Here is a 24,121-nt window from a genome sequence, read left to right on the forward strand (position 1 = left end):
GTGCTTGGATTCTCCTGGGCAGAAAGAAGAACCCCACAATCAGATGCTGGCCGTCAACCCCTGATACCAAAGAAAAGTGTTAGAACTATAAGAGTGTGTAATGGGGGCTCGAGAAATGTTTACCAAGGAAAGAACACTAGAGTTGTGATCTGAGAGCCCAATACCAGTGAATGATGGGGAGGGGAATATTCCAGGCAAAATGAAAGGCATATGTGGAATGAGTGATTCATGAGGTAGAAAGAAGCATTCCAAAGCTATGAAGAATTAAAGTCCCAGATAAGTTGAAGCAAACCTTGTTAGAACCAGACATATAAAGAAAAGATCACCTTTTATCACAAATGTTAGATTCCAAAAATATGAATTCAAAAATAATGGGCACAACATGATCACAGGACTGATAACCCTTAACGCCCATTGCCATCTAGCTAAAAGGCCTCCACCCTCACCACTCATACCTCAACAGGGAGGTAGCAGTTCCTTCAGGTCATATGCAACTGCCTCCAGGCCTTGAGTGAGGGTGGTGGCTGGCAGAACTAGGACCCACAAGGACAGGGGGTGAGAGCAGGAAACACTCCCAAGGCAGGAGCCTGGCTCTCAGGATAGACCCATCTGAGGGCCAATATTTCTAGTCCCAATATTTCTGCCAGACATCATACAAAGAGACAGATGATTAGAGGAAAAGAAGAAGACACACAATTCAGCTGGGGTACCTTGGATAACTCCAAGAATGGTGTGTATCTGAAGAAGGTCAAGATTTGGAATGGAGGGGCTGGGGTTGTGGCTCAGTGGTAGAGCGCTTGCCTAGCATGTGTGAAGCACTGAGTTTGAGTCTCAGCACCCCATACAAATAAGTAAAATAAAGATCCATCGACAACTAAAAAAAAAAGATTTGGAATGGAGAAAGCACCCCAAAAATGGGAAGACATATGCAGAGGTACAAGGGCTAAAACGTGCTGTGCATGCAACAAGAGCCATGGCTGAACTTGGGATAAGGCAGGTAAAGAACTGACTCAGCAGGTGGAAATGACAATGATGGCCTTCAGGGTGGTGTTTATAGACTTGGTCAAATCCCAGATCTGCCCATTCTGGCCCTAGTACAGAATTTTCCTCTGCTCTAGTACAAGACTTCTCAAATGTTAGTGTCCTAAGAATCATCATGGGACAGGCTGACCTACCACAAGAATACAATTAGGTAATTTGGGATAGGCTCCAAGCCAAAACCCCGCATTAGACATTAAGAACCAAAGATACCTCCAGTCACAAGCTCCAGGACCTGGGTTCTTGGCCTTCTCCATCATGAAATCCTAGCCCAGGTGCCCTCCCCTGGCCATGGTGAGTATCCTGATGGGCTAATTTGTCCTGTGCAGGGGACAGAACCTCAATGCAGGAATGAAGAGATATGGAGATTTGGACTTGGCATATCCATAGGGTCTAAAGACATTCCTAGGGAAAGTGAAGGCTGGGTAAAGAGTGGCCAAGAGCCCAAGAAAGAAGGGATATTCTGAGCAAAGGACACAGCTTGTGTAAAGGCACATTCAATACTGTTAAGATATAAAGTGCATGTAGAAGGAAAGCCAGAGAGGCTGGTCAAGTTCAAAGACAGCTGGGACTTGAAACTGGAACTTGAAACTTTAGGCAACAAAAAGCCACTGCACACCCCTGAACCCTACAGGAACCTGGTAGCAGCTCCCCCTTTAGTCACCAAGCTGGACAGGAACAGTAGTGGGACACTACTCTTGCCTCATTCCCCTTCCCCCACCAACATCAATCTCCACTCTAAGATCACCTACTTATTACTCCTATCCAAATATCAGACTTTGGAGCACCTCTGTACAACTACTGGCTCAAAATAAGACAAGCAAGTTGATGAAGGCATCAGAGACTAAAGGCAACAACAATCCCAGAAGGGCAGACCCAGGTGGTGAAGTAAGTGGATGAAGAGGTGGGAGCAGCCACAGAGCAGGTTGGCTCAGCCTGGGGCAAGGCAGGTAACTGTGCTCTCCCCAGATCATATCCGTACCTCTTGGAGCTTTCTCTTCCTCAAAAAGAGGAACCCACAATTTCTCTAAATGGGTTCATGACCCTTGAGAGCAGAGAAGAAAGGGGCACAGGGAGGACAAGAGAAGATTCACACTGGCTTTCACTAGATATGACTGAAATACCTTAAGCACTACAGAGAAGCGCCAGTTCAAATTGGAAGGCTTCCAGAGGCCTCACCAAGACTCTCTTGAGTCGACTGCTCAGATGACTACTGCTGCCTTCAAAAGACCAGTTCCACCCTCAGATGGAACCTATAAAAGAGGTGCAGGCTCTGAAAGCACTATTGAACTGGCAATGCGTGCAAATCGGGGTTTGCTGATTCTCCAGGGGATAGCAATGAAAGCAGGAAGAGGGAAGCCAGACCATCAGTTAAGGCTGCCGCTCCACTTCTGCACCAGTTGAACTCATTGGGCTCTAGCACACACCCCCACACAAGCCCTCCAGCAGGATGTGACAAAGTTAGAGTATGGGCGTCACAAGTGGGCAGTGCCAGGAAGCCCCCAGCTCCGCCAGGTGCTCTGGAGAGCCACCTGGAGTGCTCACTAACCGCAAATGGGCGTGGGCTACACACCAGGAACCCCTAGCTGTGGTCCCGCTCACCTTGCACTTGAAGCCGGCGGCGGGTGGCAGCAGCTCCCGCAGCAGGGCTTTGGCCACCTCGCGGCTGGCCTCCTCACTCACGAAGTGCAGGTTAAGCACTTCGTGCGCCTCGAACTTGGCAAGACGCAGCAGCGAGCGCAGCGCGACGCGAGCCTTGGCCTGAAGTGCGGCATTGTGCTCTGCCTTGGTGAACATCATCAGCAGGTGGTAGTCCACCGGCCCGACCCCGCCGCCCTCCAAGCTCTTGGCTTTTGGGCCTGGGCCCGGCGCCACGGAGCCCCGCGCCACCTCCGGCGCGGGCGACGAGGGCGCGGAGGGGACACCAGCGCGGGACTCCTTCAGCCTCTTGGTGGCGCTGGAGAAGGTCTCGCGGCCCGAGCCTAGGTAATAGAAGGCAAAGACCGCAAGCGCCGCAGCCAGCAGCAACGCGCAGTAGTGAGACCGGACAGCGCCCAGGCGCGCCATGGCCCGAGCACACGGGGGCCAGCCTCGGAGGAGGCCCATGAGCCAAGAGCCAGGGATTCTACAGCCTCCTAACCCCGGCGACAGGAGGCGGCCATGGCGGGGGCGGGGCCGCGCTACCCAGAGCCAGTGACCGGCGTCGAAGCGCGGGAGGCGGGGTCAGGGCGTGCCCAACCGCCGCCGGGTCCTAGGTTCCGAGGGATCAAAGCGCGAGGGCCGGCTAGGTCCACCACGCGAAGTGGGAGGGGTGGACTGAGGACCCAGGCGTGGAGGAGGCCAGCTAGCTGCACAGTCTGTGAGAACCAGCTCCTCGAACTGGTGACTTGGCAAGACAGCAGCGAGCGCAGCGCGACACGGGCCTTGTCCTGAAGAGCGGCATTGTGCTTTGCTAGATGGCGAAGGTGAGCCCTGAGGGAATTGCGCCCAACACAGGACCATCGGTTAGCATAAAGATACACTGGACGCAAGAAGAGGGAAATATTTTCTCTGTACACATTTTCCCCCTAATATTTTGGAGGTTTTATATCCACTCCCACATCCCTTCACATCTTGGATACTAGCTGTGACTAGGGAATTTAACAAGCTCCTTTCCCTTTCATGCCGAAGGAGTAGAGACACCCGAGGTGGAAATCTTACCCCACTTGGCACCTCTGGGACACACCAGAGGTAATCTACGTGAGTGGCCAGTAGGGGGACCTTGCTGCCTAACACATTGTGGTCGTTCAGAGACCCTGAGATTGTGGTATCAACTCGCTTTGTATTATTAAATAGACTTTTACACTTTATAAAGAGCCTAATATGTCCCAGGCAGCTTTGCAAATTCTTAACTGAGGCATACTGACGAAACTGCTCAAGGCACACAGTTGGACACTGCCAACCAGATAGAAACTCATTACTTTAATATTCTAAGAAATGATGAAATACCAAGAGTTCTGAAGTAAACACGTACAGGTATTTGGAAGAGGTGAAGACAAAGTGCATGGGCAGATGCATACATAAATTGTTCTCTGCCACTTTATTACCACGTGCCATTACTTCTGCAAGTGTGAGTGGAATCCACCTTTCTCAAAACTACAGTTTTAACTCTTGTCCTTTCCAATTGGTGCAAGACTTCTGGAAAACATCAGACCTCTGAAACAGGTCTGGCAACAAATTCAATACATAATACTCACACAGCAGAATTACCACAGCTGAGTAGTCATTTGATCCTCCCAACTCCCTGAGATAGAGGGATTTACTAGCAAGGAAACTGAGATTTAGAGAAGTACCCAATCTAGTTGAAAAGTAATGCAGGCAAGATCTCATCACAAGTCCTACTGTTTCCAAAGCCCAAGCTTAACTTAAGCCAATGTCTTTGAAAAACAGTAATTCAAGCTCTGGGTTGTGTACATTTTACCAGCAGTGAAGAGAAGCTCTGGAGTGGACAATGCAGTCTGGAACTCCACTACACCAAGCTGTCAGACTTTAGGTAAGTTAGTGAGTCACTCTGAACCACATTTAAACCCAAATATTCAGGAGGGCTAATATCTGCACCTTATAGAGTTATGAAAGACAAAGAAAAATCAGAACAGTCCCCAACACTTAGTATAGAATAAATCATACTAGAGACTTTACTCATTTATAAAAAAGTCTCTATCCATCATCTACAATAGTTTGGCTACAATAGCTTTTCTGGGGTATTTATAAATACTAACCCCCAAATCTCTTAATAATTGAGTCTCTAAATTATGGAAGAACTTATTCTGGAATTGTGCCTTTTAGTCCACCACCTACACTATCAATAAGTTTTGGGTATAGGTAGGGAACCAAAGGCACAATTCCATAATTTTATCTCACTTATGCTAGAATTTTATACAACGAGCTTTATTTTTCAGATATTTATAACATCACCACTCCTGATATTTATACAAAATAAATAACAAGACCACTTAAATTTTACCTGGGAAGTCAAGAGAATACTCAAAGAGCCTATTTTTATTTTCCATGGTGTAGCTCATGAAAGCTTCTTTCCCTTTCAGTTCTTTGCCCATAAAGAAAAATCAATCTTGTGACTTCCTAAATTGTGCCTTCCTATATTGCTAACTGGAAACAACAGGTTCAAGGCAGCCACTGGGTAGGGTATTCAAAAGATTCATATACCTGCTACCTTACCAATCATAGTAGTACGTGAGGATACAGCATTGAAAAGACAAAAATCTCTGCCCTTTTACAGCATATCTTCTAGAGAAAATAGGACAAATAAGAAAAAAATATGTCAATATGTGCCGCTTTCTTAACTTACACACAGGATATATCTGGGTATATCATAACAGGTCAGTAGACAAAACCCTCCATGTATGTATAATATGTCAAAATACACTCTACTGCCATGCATATCTAAAAAGAACAAATAAAGATGCAAAAAAAAAAAAAAAAAAAAAGAAAGAAAGAAAAAACCTGGTAAACCCCAAACTCAGTTCTAACTTTGACTCGGATCAAGCTGATTTCTAACCAGAGATTAGGCAAGTGGCTTTTCCTGTTGTGTAATCCCCACATCCTTAGATCTGAGAAGATTATCCAACCTCTCCTTCCACTTAAGATTTGGTTTACAGGTCACTGTCTACAGGAATGGTCTTGAAATCTCCCCATCCAGTGTTTGAGCTAGGTACCATCCTGAAGGACTCCACAAGGGCTACCTACCTACTATATATTCAATATATATCCCAGTCCAAGTTTTTCTGCGATAATAAGGAAATATTCCAAGAAAACAGGAGGTATCATCTACTTTTTTATAATCACAATATCTCCAACAACTCAGGACTCTGTTTAATAAGCCTCAAAATTCACACCTGTAATCCCAGTGACTGACTCATAAGGCTGAGGCAGGAGGTAAAGCACCTCTGGTTCAACCCCAGTACAAAAAAAAAAAAAGTTATGTGTATATATCTATCCATTATATATATATATAAAAATCAACAAATATAATCAAATCATATAAATATACGTATCCACCCCTAAGATATATTTGCATAATGTGTGCATATACACACACACACATACATCAACCCATCAAACCAGCATTTTCACTTCAAGGAATTCATCCTAAGAAAATAATTAAGAATGTACTAAAATATTTAGCCACAAGAGTATAGCAAAATTAGAATAAAATGATCATCACTGAAATGGCTAAACTAAAACACTGTTATTTAAAATGTTATATTTAACAAACTACATGTGAAAATTTAAAAAAAAAAAAATTGAGCTAGGCACAGTGGTGTATGCCTGTAGTCCCAGCAGCTCACAAGGCTGAGGCAGGAGAATCAAAAGGTCAAAGCCAGCCTCAGCAAAAAAGCAAGGCACTACAGTGAGACCCTATCTCTAAATAAAATATAAAATGGGGCTAAGGATGTGGCTCGGTGGCCTAGTGCCCCTGAGTTCAATCCCTGGTACACGCCCCCCCAAAAAAAAAACAATTGAGAGAAGCCCTACAGATTTGAAGACTCAAGACATATTAGCCAACTGTGAAGTATAGAACTTATATGTGTTCTATCATCTGCCCTGTTGAAATCAAAAGTTACTAGCCACATTGGGAGATTTTTTTAAAAAAAGAGAGAGAGAGAGAGAGGGAACTTTTTAATATTTTTTTAGTATTCGGTGGACACAACATCTTTGTATGTGGTGCTGAGGATCGAACCCCAGTCACACGCATGCCAGGCGAGCACACTATTGCTTGAGCCACATCCCCAGCCTAATACTGAGCTCTTAAAACATGATACTATGACTGAGGAACTTAACACTGTCTAATTTTAAATAATTAAAATAGTCACATGTGGCTAGTGGGTTCCATTTTGGATAGCACAGGTAGATGATAGAATTATGGATGATCATCTTCATTACTTGATATTTAAATACTTTTCTACAAATAAAATTGTTTTCTCAAAAAATAGGCTGTTTTGCTTTTGTTTAAAACATTCACTATCAATATGTGTTTTCTTCACAGGATTCTTCTGAAAATAAAGCTGAATAAAGCAAGATACATATAAAATTGCATGTGTCTATTTTCAATTAATTTTTAAAAGGAAAGGCAAAAGCAGGCAATTCACTTCATTCTGTTTACAGCTTTCCTTCAATCCTAATTCATACAGAAACATGTTGTTTGTTTTTTTACTAAAAGGGTGGAGTGAGAATGCATTGCCTAGATTAGGAAAGAAAATCCTTCTGTGGTTTCTAGCCAACAAATTAGGGAGCCTAACAGCTCTGTGATCAGAAAGAAGAAAATACTTTAAAATGGATTTCTTCACTGAAATAATTGGCAAATAACATGGATCAAGTTGAAAAGGTTAAAAAGCATACAGTACCTTAAATATAACAGATATGTTTAGAGTGTAGTTCTCAAGAAAGCATTAAAAAAACTATGCCAGAGGTGAGATTTTTATTGACTTATTATTGTAATTTTTCAGCATACAAAGTACTTAATCAAGTATATTTACAATTCTTACATAATGTACATTTTAGAATAACTATAAAGAAAATGTACTTTGCTCCATTTACAATAACAAACTACAGCAAAACTAAATTCATGAATTAGATACAAATACAAATACATAGTAATAAACAGTAAATGGGAGTGTTGGTTATACATTCTTTAAAATAAACCTTTTCACAGGTAACAAGAAATATTACACGTAATAAGTTTTTATGACTGGAATGATCCAAGAATATCACAAAGCACAAGTAAACACTTGTAGAAAAGTAGCTCATCATTTCCAAAAATTAACCTTTAGCCTTTGTGTAACATGGTGCCAACAATCTTTATAATGTAGCAAGCTTTCCCTGTTTAACACACAAAATAGGGACGGGGATTTGAGGAAAACAGAAAAGAGACAGTGAAAACAACCACACAGAGAAAATGGTATGTAATCAAATATTGCCTTGTCCTCACATTCCATTTTAAGTGGATGAATTTACATAAACAGAAAAACCATCTTTATATGTGTCAGTATTTAAACTGAAACCAAGCCTCTTTTAGTTACCTTTCTTTGAAAGCATCAAGGAATTGATAAGTGGTGAATTAAAATTAACTTTTATTAATGTTTTGCATTCAATAATGTTTTTATTACAAAAACGTGGAATGTCCTGCAATCTGATATCTTCAAATCCCAATCTATTCCTTCAAACTTTGTATCAAGGTTCTCCAGAATTATTTGAAGCATTTGTTATTAAACAGGAAAGCTGGCAGTCATTATCAGATTTTGCTGCTTTACAGCGATTTCAAATAATTTCATGATACAAGTAAAGCACCTCTGACTTGTAATCAGTCAGATGTGGGTTATGATGTCAGCTCTGCCACCAACTAGCAAACCAAGTGACCACCTCTGTAAAACAGAGGTGCAAACTAGGATTAAAAAGCAGACAATGCTGAAGCTCTTAAGATTTCAGAAGTCCCTACTGTGAGAATCAGGTGAAATAAAGAAATGTCCAAGTAACATTACAAGTAGTAAAACACACACAAAGAGATGTTTTTATATTTTCACCTTACCCATTCATTTTATTTTTTGAGGAGCCCTGAATCCAAAAAGGATAGTGACTACTAGTCCAGTGCTCTTTTCACCATATCATGCAGTCTGAAGTCATTCTAGACATTCGAGTCTATAAAAAAAAATATCATTTTCTTGCTCTTGTCCATGGTCAAAAGTGCCATCAAACAGAGGAGTTAATTTGACAATATAAGAGTGATTTGGGAATGTCTGATTATTCAAAATGGGTAGTAAATTTAGTCTTAAACACAATTTGGTTCATTGTAACCATACTTAACACATGTAAAATTAAATTTTTAAAATTTATTTAAAATTTCTGATAATGCTAACATTATCAGAAACTGTGAAGTTCTAATTTTTTATACCAAAATGCATTTATAAAAAATTAAATTGAACATAATAAATTAAGTCTGTTTGGAAATGTAAACACCAAAGTTCATTAAAATCTACAGTGAAGACCAGTAGTAATTAGACACACCGTAATACAACAATTCTAGGAAATTTCTGAATTTCTAAGGAGTGTACAAAAAAATAGTTTTTAAAACTTTAGAAATCTGACACATGTAAAATGAAGCTTTGCAAATAACTGCTCAATTACCTTTAGTCTAGCTCTAAAATTAAACTGTACTTTTATAAACTCTGCACAATTGGTGCTATTCCTAATTTGATATCAATCCATTTTTAAGTTAATGAGCTAATGATAATAAGCTAACAATAATTATAAAGAATCAGAAACTAATACCAGCAGATTGGTTATGGAAAAAAATAGAATAATTACAAAGACTAAGAAGCCCAAGAGTATTAACATTTTTTATACTATAATTTCTCATAATACACTGAATAGTTCATAGCATAACACAATTCAGATTTGTTATATACTATATAAAATCTAATGGTAGACACAGCAAATAATACCTAAGAGTCAACCTACCTTGAAACTATTAATTTAAAGCCTTGCTGTTTACTCCATTATTATGCCAAATTTAGTACAGATGGAGTCTCAGCGCCCTCAAAAAAACTAAGCCGCAGAAATGTATTTTAGTATTGCCAGTCTCCCTGCAATATCAAAGATTTAGCTTTCTCTGAAGATATTCAAAACCATGAACATCTTCAGTACACTTCAAATGCATCTCTAACCATTAAATATAAGTAGAAACTAATTACTGAAACAATAACAACTCACGACTCCAGGTAAAGGAGGTAATGGGTCACAAGGAATTGCCCTCACAGCCACAGAGGTTCCAGGGGTGATCTCAAGCACCAGTGGCTGCAGACAAAGGGAACCAGCAGACAGTGTCCTCAGCCAAAGGTCAGGAGCTTTAGGAATGAAGTCTAGAATTCAAAGAGCAGACTCAGCAAAGAAAAAGTGAGGCTTTCTTTTCTCTTCTCCATCTTCCTTTCTTTCGGTTTAACACATCTCTTCCTTGAGTTTTTAAGACAATTAATTTCAAAGGTTGCTCTAATAAAATGCTACAAATAAGACTTGCCTTTAGATAAAGTACTTGTAAAACCAGATGATATGGAACTCTGAGGTTAAATGAAAGATTTAATGTTTCTGCTATGTTGTAATTAAAACACAATGATTTGGAAATTAGCATTTCCTCAGGAGTAACTCAAAAATATATTTCAATCCTTATTTAGTATATAGTGGCAATTATTAATGAGCATTACATATTTGCAATTTGGCAAAATTATGAAATCTCTTTCTGTGATGTGATTTTTTCAATATAATTCCTGCCTAGATACATTCTGATGTGATGTTTAATCAATTTATAAGACTCTTATTAATGGAAAATGTTAAAAAATTATATAATTAAATATAATTTCTCTCTTATACGTTTAAAACCCTTTTATTTAGAAACTGAGTTTCAATAATAATACTAATGTATAATTTCTCAAAAATTAGGTTTAATTGTTGACAATGTTGTAAGGAAACATAAGGTAAATTATTCTATACTGTTAATAAGACATGTTAATCAAAGATGGAATCAAACGAATTTGTAGCATATGAATGGTAAGCTAGTATATTCACAACATTTTGGCACTCAAGAGCCTATGATTGATGTGACCAAACTCTCAAACTATATATATGATATAATTTAAAAGAATGTATACTGTTTACAGTACACAGGATAGATGTAGGAAAAAAAATTTAAAATTCACTACTATATATTTTAATATAAATTGAGGAAAAATGGCCTTTTTTCTCCTTTACACAAAGAAATTTTTCTTTCACCAGAAACAACAGCAAAAATGTATCTTAAAAGGACAAATTTCAGCCAGACTCAGTGGCACACACCTACAATCCCAGAAGCTCCAGAGGCTGAGGCAAGAGGATCACAAGCTCAAAGCCAGCCTCAGCAAAAAGTGAGGCACTAAATGACTCAGTGAGATCCTGTCTCAGTAAAATACAAAATAGGGCTAGGGATGTGGCTCAGTGACCAAGTGCCTCTGGGTTCAATCCTTGGTACCCAAAAGAAAAAAAAAAAGTGGGGGACAAATTTCAACTATAAAAAAAGCCCTACATCATTTTATAAATTGACTTTTCCTTTTAAAGTTATCTTTTGATGAAAGCATAATTTTGCAACAATCAAGTAACCTTTGAAACAGTTTTATTACATTGATAAATTTGTCAAGGTCTTACGACATCACCCAACAATGAAGAGCTGTAACTTTTCAGCAGGAGGGAGAGTTGAAAAAAATAGTAAGAGCTTCTTTGCTTCAGACGATGGAATAAATCTAAATGACTAAACTATGGTCTACTTGTACAGGCATTACGGATGTTAAAATACTGGACAATAACCCATCACCTAAGAACCACAGTGGCATTTAAGAAGCCTATACTCTAGTTCTGGTAACTAAACCGTATGATGTATGTATGGTAACTAGGCTACCAAACCCACCCACTCACCCACACTCATACCTAATTCTGAACCACCAAAAATCATCAGGGAATTTAAAGACAAGGCATATTCTTGAGGCAGGCAGGATAATTGGCTCCACTTGATGCAGACATGCTTGACTGAATGATCCTGGGCATGATGCATGGGGGAAAAGAAATATATATATATGTATCTCAATGCTACCACCAATTGACCCGAAAAAAAAAAAAATTTTTTTTTCCTAACATCTTAAAATCTTGTAACCTAGAGATAGCCTAAACCTAAATTAAACTTTTATCTATAAAAAAATAGCCAGGCTTTTTTTTTTTTAATAAATGAGGTCCTAAAGTAGATTCTTCTCCCAACTATGAGAGATCTATGTTTTAATTTGTAAAAATATGAATGAATGGTAATTTTTTTCCAAACCATTCAATATCTACCAAAATTAGGAAGAATTAAAGCAGTAAAAAGTTGTGAGTTCTTAGCTGTACATATTAGAAAGTTGCCAGATTTTGTATTTTTCTCCTTATTAAAAAAATTCAGAATTTCTGTGAATCTTGCTGGAAACGATTGAGTTTCTCTGGATTATTGGATGCCATTTGTGAAAAATCACGAAAAATGTCCTGGTAAGTTTCATCACCTGCATGAAAGTAAAATAAGAACACTTTTAAAATATGCACAAGTATTAATAAGACAATATTCATTTTTATGACTAATAACTATAATTCATTAAAAAATTGTTCAGGTGAGCATTTTGGGGAGAAGAAAAAAGGCCAACTAAAATAATGCCAGGAAAGTATATAATGAAAGGAAAAAAACTATACCTGAAACAAGCACCTCAGATGCAGCCAGAGGAAAGCTCAAAGTTAGAAAAGAGCATAGATGCAAGTGTTTTAAAGCAATGTAAAGAAACACATTTATTAACACATGAGAAATAAAGATCATTCTAATGAAAGAATAAATATTTCCTTTGGTAAAGGCCAAAAGAAATGATCAAAACCAAATACTAATGTTTCTGATGGATGCAAGTTATTAACAAGACAAACTGACAATCAAGTGGGGGGGAAAGCTTCCTATTATCTTTTAATTAGAATAAATTTAAAGTAAATTTACATGTAATTCTTCACTCAAACTTCAATGCTTAAACTGACACATCTAATCCACTACTTACTAAGCTTATAATAAGCCTAGAAAAGAACTATATAATCATAGTTTCACATTGTCTGAAGGTTTTTGTTCACTGTAGGTCATATAAGCAAGAATGCTATGATAAAATGACAATGAATACTAAAGACATCTGTTAAATTAAAGAAATAAGTATATGAGTATTCAAATATTCTTGTAGAAATAGAAATTATAAATATTGACATTATAGAACTATAGACACATACAAATTAATCCCTCAGATGAAGGATGTTTTCAAGATAAAACATTCATCAAGAATGCTTCTTTCAAAACATTAGCCTTAGACAGATACATGGCATAATCATTCTCAGGATTTTGAGCATAAAATATTATTTTAGATGATTAGTTCTGCAACAGGATTTTGAAATCATTCCCATAAGATAACTTGCATCCATCTTATAACAAACACATTGCTACAGTTGTTAATAGTACTATTAACTTTTGTCAATTTTAAAATTCGAGATTGGTGAAACAATAGATGTCACACCAAAAGCTAGAGAATTAGAAAACTGTTGGGAAAAGAGGATAAAGAGCTAGTAAAAAGACCTAATGACATAACCCAGAATTTTCAATAAAAAATTTAATATTTTTAATATTTAGTTCCTTTCAATATTTAGTCTGTGTAAAAAGAAATTTATTAAAATCTATATATAGTTTTTATTTAACCCTGGAAATTTAATCATGATTTGAAATAATCAGTTAAACCTAATCAATTTACTTTAAAAAGAAAAAGGGTGAGGAGACAAGAAAATTTTAATGGGTTGGCTGAGAGTAACATGGAACCCATGTTATTGTTAATAAAAACTAAAGGTTGATATATTGGAACTGGTAAAACAATCCAATTATACACTTGATTACTTAAAAATTTACTTCCACATTAAAAGACAAACTACAACCTATTCCCATTCTTAACCATTCTAAAAGATATAAACTGAGAAGAGAGCAACTTTAAATAGCAATTAACAAATCATACAAAATATTTCAAAATTTTTCCTATTTTTAGATGTTGAATTAAAATATGTAAAATATTTATTGTAAACATTATAAATATTTTTAAAATACTATTTAAACTAGATAGTCTAGAATTTTACTTTCCAAGAAAGTGTAAAGTGCAGATTATAATACAAAAATACCACACTGATTTTACCATTCAACACCAGAAGTAACTTAAAAGGCACACATTATACATTCAAGAAATAGGAAGAAGACCTAGCAGATGCTAATGCCAAATAGTTTACAAATAGCACCAGATGAGCATTCTTAAGTATTACAACAGTACAATGGCAATATATGGCTTCTACAATTAGCAATGCATATTTTGTATAACAAGCTGTAAGGTTTTTTTTTACAGTTTTCTAGTTTTTGTTTTTAAATCATCTAGTACCTATTACACAAGTACATTTTAGTAGAACCATTGTACCATGCAAAACAAATTATAAGACCTTACATTCACTGAATTAAATGATTCCTTGAAGAAAAATGTTGGTGCTATATTATTAATCATTGGTTTCACTGACTGAATACGTTTAAAAGAGTTAATACAATACAAAAGAAGGTTCCATTTTCACACAAAAAAAATTTTTTGCTAACATTTAGTTTCTAACAAAACATTAAATAATGCACTGTTAATATACTATCTTTCTTAGACCTCAAAATGTGTTGTCAAAAGCAAATGTTACAAGAACAAGTGACTAAGATATTTAATATAGCTAACACAAATTGAACTTCAGTGTGATTATTCAAAGTTTAAACATAATTTTAAGTACTTGGAATTTTTCCCAAGGCAAATATAATTTGTATACACTAGAACATATAAACAAAACTCAGAATATCCTGCCCTGGAATGTTTCCAGAAGTATGTTTGATAATTTATTACAAATGATGAGCAACCGATCACCCAATATTTGTAATGCTAAGCTAAGAATATTCTTTAAATTACTTATCCACATTTTTTTTTCCTTTCAGACAATTAGCTTTTCTATGTCTGGACAGGCAGATCTGAGTTTTTCTAATGTAGACTCATGTGTTTCCACTGATAGTTTAAATTCATTTTTAATTTTTGGTATTCAAAATATCCATCACAACAGCAGTTATGATGATTCAAGACACCAGGACTTTGTCATAATATGAACTCCCTCAAAAGGACAGCAACATGTGGAGACCCACCCCCATAATCCTGTCTTTTCTGGGCTAGCAACAGTTTCTTTCTGCAACTGATTTGATCAATGGTTCTCAAACTCTGCTGTCTAGTACTCTTATAATCAACAGTTGTTCCCTAAAGCAGTGACTCTCAACTGGCTGAGAACTTGCCAACAATCAAGAGGAGTCACAGAGCCAGAAACTGGGAACCACCAAACTGATTTCCAACAACAGAAAGCTGGGTATGCCATATCCCTCACCTCCTCAGGCCTCCTAAGAGTTCTGGAGACTGCTAAAGAACAAATTCTCCCTTCAGTAACAGAGCGCTCTTAACAGTGCCCTGCAAAAGTAGGGAGTCCCAGGTCCTCAGGCTTGTAAATAAAAAGTTCATAAATGGGATTTCCTAGAAATAGGTCCATGATTGCCAAACATTGCATCTGAGTCTTTTAAATGGTAGAAATCTTCATTATCAAAACTGAAAATTCCTGTACCTATAAACTACACAGAGTTCTGAGGTTTTCTATTACTAAGACAATCCAAAAAAATAAAAGAAAAAGAAAAAAGAATCCAAATAAAGCAATCAACCAGTCTCTTTAGAAAAAAAAAAAAAAAAAAAAAAAAATATATATATATATATATATATATATATATATATATATATATATATATATATAGTGATAAGAACAAGAAAACCAAAGAGCTGCTGCTAGAGCCAAATATATCTCTCTACAATTAATAATGGAAAAGAAAGTTACCAGAGAGCAACTGCTGTGCCATTTCACTATGTCACCTGTATAATTTTTTTTCTGCTTTAAATAATAGGCCTTGCAAATGTGTTAAAAATCTCAGTATTGTCGAAATGATCCTCAATCCAAAAAAAGTCTCATTTTATTCTGATTCACACTATTTCCAGAATAAAAGTTGTAACTTTTATACTATTCACACTATTTCCAGAATCCTGACCTATTGTTTAACTTCTAAAATTTGGGAATAATAAAAAAGCTTGTTTTAAAATTAGCCTTTTTTCAAATTTTCATTAAAATAAATTGGAAAAAATAATTTTTTACTGATGAAGGGAAGTTCACATACTTATATATAAATTTATACATAAGTGACAGTGAAAGAGATATTAGAATGCTCTCAAATGATGGAAATAGCCACCCAAGCTATTTGGGTAGAACTAGAAGTAGTAGCAAGAACTTGAAGGTTCTGTCTTTTCAAGCTTACAACTCCAGAGAAGAGTCGTCCACTGACCTTCTGACTAATCAATTGGGAAAACTTCATCAGCAAACACCTTAAGGAAAGAGCAACTGACCAAACATTAAAGTTTAAAATTTCAGGAAAAAAAAATTGTTTAACTTAAAATCTTGAAGTTCACTGTTATCTCACAAATATCAGATCATATCCTTTGATTAATTTTTATTTTAAAGTGCTTAAACACAAAGGCCTCAAAAATGGCCTATTAATACTATCACTTAAGTATATCTGTTACAAAATTATAACTTATTTAAAGTCCAACATTCAAGTTTAAAACAAATGGGTGAAATCTAGAATTAACACTAGAGCTTCACCCAAAACAGCATTCTTACATCTTGGAATATCATGAGCAAATAATACATATGATCCATAGGATTAGAGTTGGACTCCCTAGATTACAAGTATCTAGCTGAAATGCCTCTATTCTCAAAGTCCTTACTTATTCCCCATTAAATCAGGCCAAAAATGAGCAATAAACAGACAGTCCTCTGAGAAAAGAATGACCCACTGATACATTATATATGAATCTAGTTAAAATAAAGCAAATGGATGAAGCTAGTACAGAAATCTTAAAACACTTCAACAGAAAGAGGAAATTATATTACCAGGTCACTTTAAAAATGAAGTTACCAATATTCAATTTTTTTAAAAATCAAAAATATACTAATATAAACTGAACATTTAAAGTATTTTAGTCATAAATTCATGAATTGTTTTACTAATATGTATATGAATTTGAAACTAAAGATTCAATAAATATTCTTTTCTTTGTGAAGAACGTCTAATCAGCACGTGTTCATAAAAGAGGAATATGATCAGCAATGCCCTCCTTTCCATGACATCTCAACTTTGCTGAAAATTACTCAGAACAAAGTTTTAGGTGATCATGAGTTGAAATTTCTCTAATGTCTACTTTGTCATTGGGTTCACAAAATGCTGTTCTAAAAACTTCCACTTATCCAACAGATATTTTACAATTACTTGGGGCAAAGCTAAAGATATAAATGAGACCTTATTTTTCATGATTTTAAATAACTCCACTCCCATTATAGACTTTTAACCTACTGGTACATTGTTACTTTAAATCTTCAACTCATCTTTATATGGAATAGAAAACTTTTTGATTAACCTTTCCTTGTTATTTTCCATACTGATATTTTGTATGCAGACATATGGTGATTTGTTGTTTTTCTTTTTCTTTCCCTGAACACAATGTATAGAAATTCCCTGAATAACAGAAAGAAAGTAACTTTGTTATATTCACTAAAAAAAAATTCCAAAAAGAAATCAAATAATTTGCTGCTGTAAGTATATAGAAAGTATTTTCATCATTCCATTCAGGTCACTGGAATGTATGTGGAAGACATCTGTACAGCAGATGAGGAAGTCAACAGCCAAAGTGAAACACAGCAAATGTGCACTGTAATAGAAATAGCTGTGGATTCTCAAGGGGCTAGGATCAGCCTCCCAAGAATTCAGAAGGTACAGATATAGCTAACAACTCAAAATTTACAAGTAGGTTATAAAAATTCTATAGTATCACATTAAAGAACTATGAACTATGAATCTTCCAATTGTAAACTGATAAATTCCTGAATGCATTTCTTATACTGCATTTCAGTATGGTTATTAGTGGAATATTGACCTGGCTGTCCATAAAGTCCTTCTGATTCCCGCATTTCTTCGTTCATTCTTGCTAAACGTAACCTGAAATTAAATAAAATAATCTTTTAGATGAAGGTATGTGTGAATCATATAAGCAGGTAATATATGTGCTGATGTAATTTTTTCCCCTTTACCAATATTTGCCAGTATGACAAATTGGCTTTTTAGTTTATAAGACCCAGTTATCTCAGATACAATATCTCCAGACTTCAGAGAATTCCTGGCTTCTCCAACAAACTATCAAATTATAAGTGCCAACTGTTGAAATTATTCTTCTAAATTTGTAAGCAATGTTTACTCTTAAGTGGGTAGTTTACAATGTATAAATAGCACGTTACCTCTAAATACTGGGAACATATTTTTTGACATCCAAAAACTGTAATAAATGACTATAGGTTATGAAAATTCTTCCAAGATTACCATATTGGCTTTACATTCTTTGGGGGTTATTCTTCCTGACAGAAGACATATAGCATTGGATGAAGAGGACAAATATCCCCTCCCCCCGCTGCTTTTTTTAAACTAACTTTAAACAACATTTTAAAATAGTAAAATTTTCTCTTGGGTACCTCTCTTTTCCTTTGTACTCCTTGCCTGGCCTTCTGGGCCACCATCTACTGCTTTCCCAGACCTCTATCACTCTAGGAACTGCAGCATCTGACGTGTGCTTTGCCTGTCATCAAAGTTCCACAATTCCCTTCCTTTCCTCTCTCAACCACTAGAGGAATTAATGATAGCTTCATAAATCTTCCTTTAATATGTAGATTTTTAGAGAGGGAAGAGTGTTTTGTTTTGTTTTGTTTGTGGTGCTGGGGACCGAACTCAGGGCTGGCCTTGTGCATGCTAGGCAAGCACTCTACCAACGGAGCTATATCCCCAACCCCTGGAACTTTTTTTTATAGGAATTTTTTTTTTATATAGGAATTGCCTGGGAAGCTACATCCAGAGTAAGTTTCTCCATGCTGTTTCAATCTTTTCTTTTTAGTAACTATTTTTTTTTCCTACTCTAAATCTAGAATGGCATCATAATAGATCTACATTTTCCTACAGTAGTTTCCACAATAGCAATAACTCCTCCAGTGGGAAAAGTGTGCTCTGCTGTTTTGTTTTCTAATTTGGCAGTTGTTAGGGAGAGTGACACAAGGCAAGCCAGAAATCCTCATTGGGAGCTTGGGAGCTCAGGAGCTCAAGGCAGTCATGGGAGTCAGTAATGTGAAAGGGCTTCTACTCTAATGAGAGGGGAAACACCAATTTAGAGCTTCATGTAGTCCAGAGTAGAGTGAGTTAAGTGACTTAATATAAAATATACTTCTGCTATCCATATAGCAATGAAAAACAGGTGACAATCACATTTCCAGATTCCAAGTATAACAAAATATTTTGAACTAATATATAAATCAAATTAAAACCTCAAAATTCTTTTTTTAAGTATTTATTTTTTAGTTATAGGTAGATGCAATATCTTTATTTTTATGTGGTGCTGAGGATCAAACCCAGTGCCTCATGCATGTTAGGCGAGCGCTCTACCTCTGAGCCACAACCTCAGCCCTAAAACCTCAAAATTCTTTAATAGATCACATTAAATTTTATTCAAATCCTCAAAAACATGTATTTTTATCTTAAAAATCAATCAAGTATTTATGTAAATAATTTTTGGAGGAGGAGAGAAAAGGGACACTGGGAATTGAATCTAGGTATGCTTTACCACTGAGCTACATCTCCAGCCCTTTGCCCTTTTTGTTTTTTATTTTAAGATGGGCCCTTATTAATTTGCTTAGGGCCTTGATAAGTTGCCAAGGCTGGCCTTGAACTTGTGATTCTTCTGCCCCAGCTTCTCAAATTGTTGGGATTAAAAGTCTGTACCACCATGTCCAGCTCATGTAAATAATTGTGGTTTTTTTTTTTAATTTGTTCTAATTAGTTATACATGACAACAGAATGCATTTCGGTTCATTGTACACAAATGGAGCACAGCTTTTCATTTCTCTGGTAGTATACAACGTAGAGTTGCACCATATGTGCAGTCATACATGTACCTAGGGTAATGATGTACGTCTCATTCCACCATCTTTCCTATCTCCATGGCCCCTCTGCCCCTTTCCCTCTACTTTACCCAATTAAAGTTCCCCCATTCTTCCCATGCCCATCTCCCTCCATTATGGATCAGCATCCACTTATCAGGGAGAACATTTGGCCTTTGGGTTTTGGGGACTGGCTTACTTCGCTTAGCATGATGTTCTCCAACTCCATCCATTTTCCTGCAAATGCCATAATTTTATTCTCTTTTAATGCTGAGTAATATTCCATTGTGTATATATACACTACAGTTTCTTTATCCATTCATCTATTCAAGGGCATCTAGGTTGCTTCCACAGTTTAGCTATTGTGAATTGAGCTGCTATGAACATTGATATGGCTGCATCACTGTAACATGCTGATTTTAAGTCCTTTGGGTATGGACCAAGGAGTAGGAAAGCTGGGTCAAATGGTGGTTCCATTCCAGATTTTTTTAAGGAATCTCCATACTGCTTTCCAGAGTGGTTGCACCAATTTATAGTCCCACCAGCAACGTATGAGCGTACCTTTTTCCCCACATCCTTGTCAACACTTATTGTTGCTTGTATTCTTGATAATCCCATTCTGAGTGGAGTGAAATGAAATTTTAAGAGTACTTTTGATTCACATTTCTCTAATTACTAATGAAGTTGAACATTTCTTCATAAATTTGTTGATCGATTGTATATTTTCTTCTGTGAAGCGTGTGTTCATTTCCTTAGTCCATTTATTAACTGGGTTATTTATTCTTTTGGTGTTGAGTTTTTTGAGTTCTTTATGTATCTTGGAAATTAGTGCTCTATCTGGTGTACATGTAGTAAAGATGTTCTCCCAGTGTGTGGGCTTGCTCTTAACATTGTTGATTGTTTCCTTTGCTGAGAAGAAGCTTTTTTACTTTGAATCCATCCCATTTATTAATTCTTGATTTTATTTCTTGCCATTTAGGAGTTTTGTTAAGGAAGTCAGGACCTAATCCGACATGATGTAGATATGGACCTACTTGCTCTTTATTAGGCACAGGATCTCTGCCTTATTCCTAGGTCCTTGATCCACTTTGAGTTTTGTGCAAGGTGAAAGACAGTGGTTTAATTTCAAATTGCTGCATATGGATTTCCAGTTTTCCCAGCACTATTTGTAGAAGAGGCTATCTTTTTGCCAATGTATATTTTTGGCACCTCCCCGCCCCATATTTCTAAATATTACCACCCAAAGGCAATGCAACCTCACAAGTTACTAACATCAGTGGAGCTGCCCTCCCTACTTATAATCCTCAAATTCTCAAGGTAGGACAATCATTACCTATTATATTACCAATCCCAACTCCAACCTAGTACTATACTGAGAGTTAAAGAAAAGATTTCAAAGAAGTCACTGATTTGGTTTCTACTGATCAGGCAATGTAGCAAAAGTGGCTAAGAGTCAAAATTCTTAGTTTCAAGTGAATTCAGAAATCACTCACTGATTTCTCAAATTATCTGTAATTTGGCATCCTTATCTATGAGGATAATAAGAAAATCTTTGCTATAACTACTCTTCTGAAAGGGTTAATATCTAGACTATATAAAGAACTCAAAAAAACTAAACACCAAAAAACAAATATCCCAAATAATAAATAGGCAGTAAATCAAACAGACACTTCTAAAAAGAAGAAACACAAATGGCCAACAAATATATGAAAAAATGTTTAACATCATTAGCAATTTGGGAAATGCAAATCAAAACTACACTAAGATTTCATCTCACACCAGGCAGAATGGCAGTCATCAAGAATACAAAGAATAACAAATGCTGGAGAGGATATGGAGAAAAAAATAGCAATTTTACACTGTTGGTGGAACTGTAAATTAGTTCAACTACTATGGAAATCAGTACGGAGGTTCCTCACAAGACCAGGCATGAAACTACCATATGACCCAGCTATACCACTCCTTGGTATTTATCCTAAGGAATTAAAAGTCAGCACGCTATGATGATATGTGAAGACCCCTGTTTATACCAGCACAATTTCAATAGCCAAACTATGGAACTAGCCTAGATATTCATCAGTATATTAATGGATCAAAATAATGTAATATATATAAATAATAGAGTTTAATTCAGTCATAAAGAAAAATGATGTCATTTGCAGAAAAATGAACAGAACTAGAGACCATTGTGTTTATCAAATAAACTCAGAACATCATGAGTCTCATGCTTTCTCATATGTGGAAGCTAAAGAGGAAAAAGGAAAAGAGGGCAGGGATCTCATAAAAATCAAAGAGAGATCAGAAGAATAAATGAAAGGGACCAGGGAGTGGGATGAAAGGAGGGAGAGAGAAAGAGGAAGGGAGTGATATTGGCCAAATTATATTGTTATATTGTATGCATGTATAAATATGAAACAACAAATCCCACCATTATGTACAATAAAATATATAAATATATTGGTATAATGTACCAATAAAATATGTGAAAAAATAAAGATAATGAAAGTAATATTGCTTTACCTCAATGGAAAAGTGCCTGCCTAGCATGTGAAAGGACATGGATTTGACCCCCACTACTAGGAGTTGTTGTGAGAACCAAAACAGTTTGTGCATTTGACATGCTGAGAGAAGTACATGGTACAGAACAAATACCAACCACAATTAAAATTCAGAAAAGCATGAATCTCTGTGTTAACACCCTGTATAAGTAACATACTGCATGGGAAATAATCAAGTAGAAAAGAAATACTTACAAAGTTACTATATCAGCATTGGCCGCATCCACAGCTATGCTCAAAGGGTCTTTCCCTTCTTCATCAGTGGCATGCTGATTGGCACCTCGCTTTAGGAATAAACATACCTGCCTGTTTAAGGAAACAGTGTTTTTGAAATATTGCCAAGAAGAATAAAAATAATATTAATCTTAAAAAATAAAAAGCTTAAAGAAACATTTCATTATAAAATTCTTGATTCATTCTACAAATGTGTAATGAACACTGGTTTTCATTATAAAAATTGACCAAGATCAATGTACATTTTGAAATATTTTCATTTATATAATCTTTTTTTTTTTTAGAGAGAGAGAGAGACAGAGACAGAGACAGAGAGAATTTTTTTAATATTTATTTTTTAGTTATCGGCGGACACAACATCTTTGTTTTTTTGTATGTGGTGCTGAGAATCGAACCCGGGCCGCTCACATGCCAGGCAAGCTCGCTACCGCTTGAGCCACATCCCCAGCCCACATTTATATAATCTTATACAATCTGGTGCACAGTGGGATATATAAATTATGGCCCATATCTTTAAAGAATATCATTTAAAAAGTATACAGATTTTGAGAAACTTAAAGAAAGGTCAGTCAAAGCCATTATTTGAGAATAAAGGAAGGTCAAGGCTGATAAAATAAGACCTTGCTGACTTTCAAATTAAAGTTTAACATTAATTTTAACTACTTAAAGAATTTAATTATCTAGTGAAGACTGTAATAGGTGAGATAGTGAATTTAATATTTTTCATCCTTTTTTAAAATGTATGCAATAGTCAATATGCCTGCCTTATTGATAAAATGTACCCAAAAAGACTAAGAACCATCTAATGGCCCAGAAAAATAACCCAAAATCAGTCACCTCATGGATATGTTTTTATGTTATGTATCAATTTTAGCAAGTTTTCAAACTGATAATCTCATGCTGTGTCTGGAAAACAAGCACATTCATTCGTGTTGTAGTTTTGATGAGAGCAAACTAAACTGATCTTTTTCCCATGGTCATGTCTGTATCTTTGGGTGTTATTTAAACAGAAGCAACATAAGAAGAAAAATCAACATGGCATTTTATCCAGCTGCTGAGTGACTTAAAATGTGAACCCCAACAATGTCAAGCACATTGGTCTGTGGTATAGAACCATTTTTATCTGATCTTTCCTATCTTAGAAGCAATAGTAGACTGAGCAAAATAATGATATCTTCCAGCCAGAGGATTTGAGAATTGATGTGGATTGAATATATTTTTTTCAAGTGTTATAAATTGTGTGATATTTTCAATATATGAAAATCTTCACAAGAAACTAATTTTGTAGCATTAAAAAAGTCAACACTTGTGCAATGCGAAGTTTGTGAAGCTTCTGCTGATGAATTAAAATATACATGCTCAGTTTATTTTTTAATCAATCTTTGTTGATAAAGGGAAAGAAAATAAGTCATAATAAAAATAAAAGATGTTATTTTAAAAAATAAAAAAAGAACAGCTTCTTGCCCATCTAGGAAATAATAACTAGAATAAAATGGTAAGAAGTTTATTTAAAAATCAATTGCCTATGACACAAAGTTTTGGTATAAAGCCAACATCTTTCC

At 36.1% G+C, this 24,121-nt stretch overlaps 2 protein-coding genes across 3 annotated transcripts in view; both read right to left on the bottom strand.

The window, feature by feature from the left end:
• The window catches only part of Xxylt1 (xyloside xylosyltransferase 1), a 158,610-nt gene extending 155,442 nt beyond the window's left edge, over window positions 1-3,168 (bottom strand). The window contains exon 1 of the mRNA XM_076867976.2: window positions 2,641-3,168. Within this exon, the coding sequence (XP_076724091.1) occupies window positions 2,641-3,144 (504 nt within the window). The 5' untranslated portion in view covers window positions 3,145-3,168. The remainder of the gene's footprint in view (window positions 1-2,640) is intronic.
• Window positions 3,169-7,498: 4,330 nt separating this feature from the next.
• Window positions 7,499-24,121, bottom strand: part of Acap2 (ArfGAP with coiled-coil, ankyrin repeat and PH domains 2) — a 136,732-nt gene continuing 120,109 nt past the window's right edge. For both annotated transcript variants that reach the window (XM_076867756.2, XM_076867755.2), the window contains 4 exons: window positions 22,521-22,631; window positions 17,727-17,788; window positions 11,542-12,140; window positions 7,499-9,950 (listed from right to left, as the gene is read on the bottom strand). In XM_076867756.2, the coding sequence (XP_076723871.2) occupies window positions 12,040-12,140; window positions 17,727-17,788; window positions 22,521-22,631 (274 nt within the window). In that variant the 3' untranslated portion in view covers window positions 7,499-9,950; window positions 11,542-12,039. The remainder of the gene's footprint in view (window positions 9,951-11,541; window positions 12,141-17,726; window positions 17,789-22,520; window positions 22,632-24,121) is intronic.

This window comes from Callospermophilus lateralis, chromosome 10 (genome assembly GCF_048772815.1).
Source record: "Callospermophilus lateralis isolate mCalLat2 chromosome 10, mCalLat2.hap1, whole genome shotgun sequence".
Lineage (NCBI taxonomy): Eukaryota > Metazoa > Chordata > Mammalia > Rodentia > Sciuridae > Callospermophilus > Callospermophilus lateralis.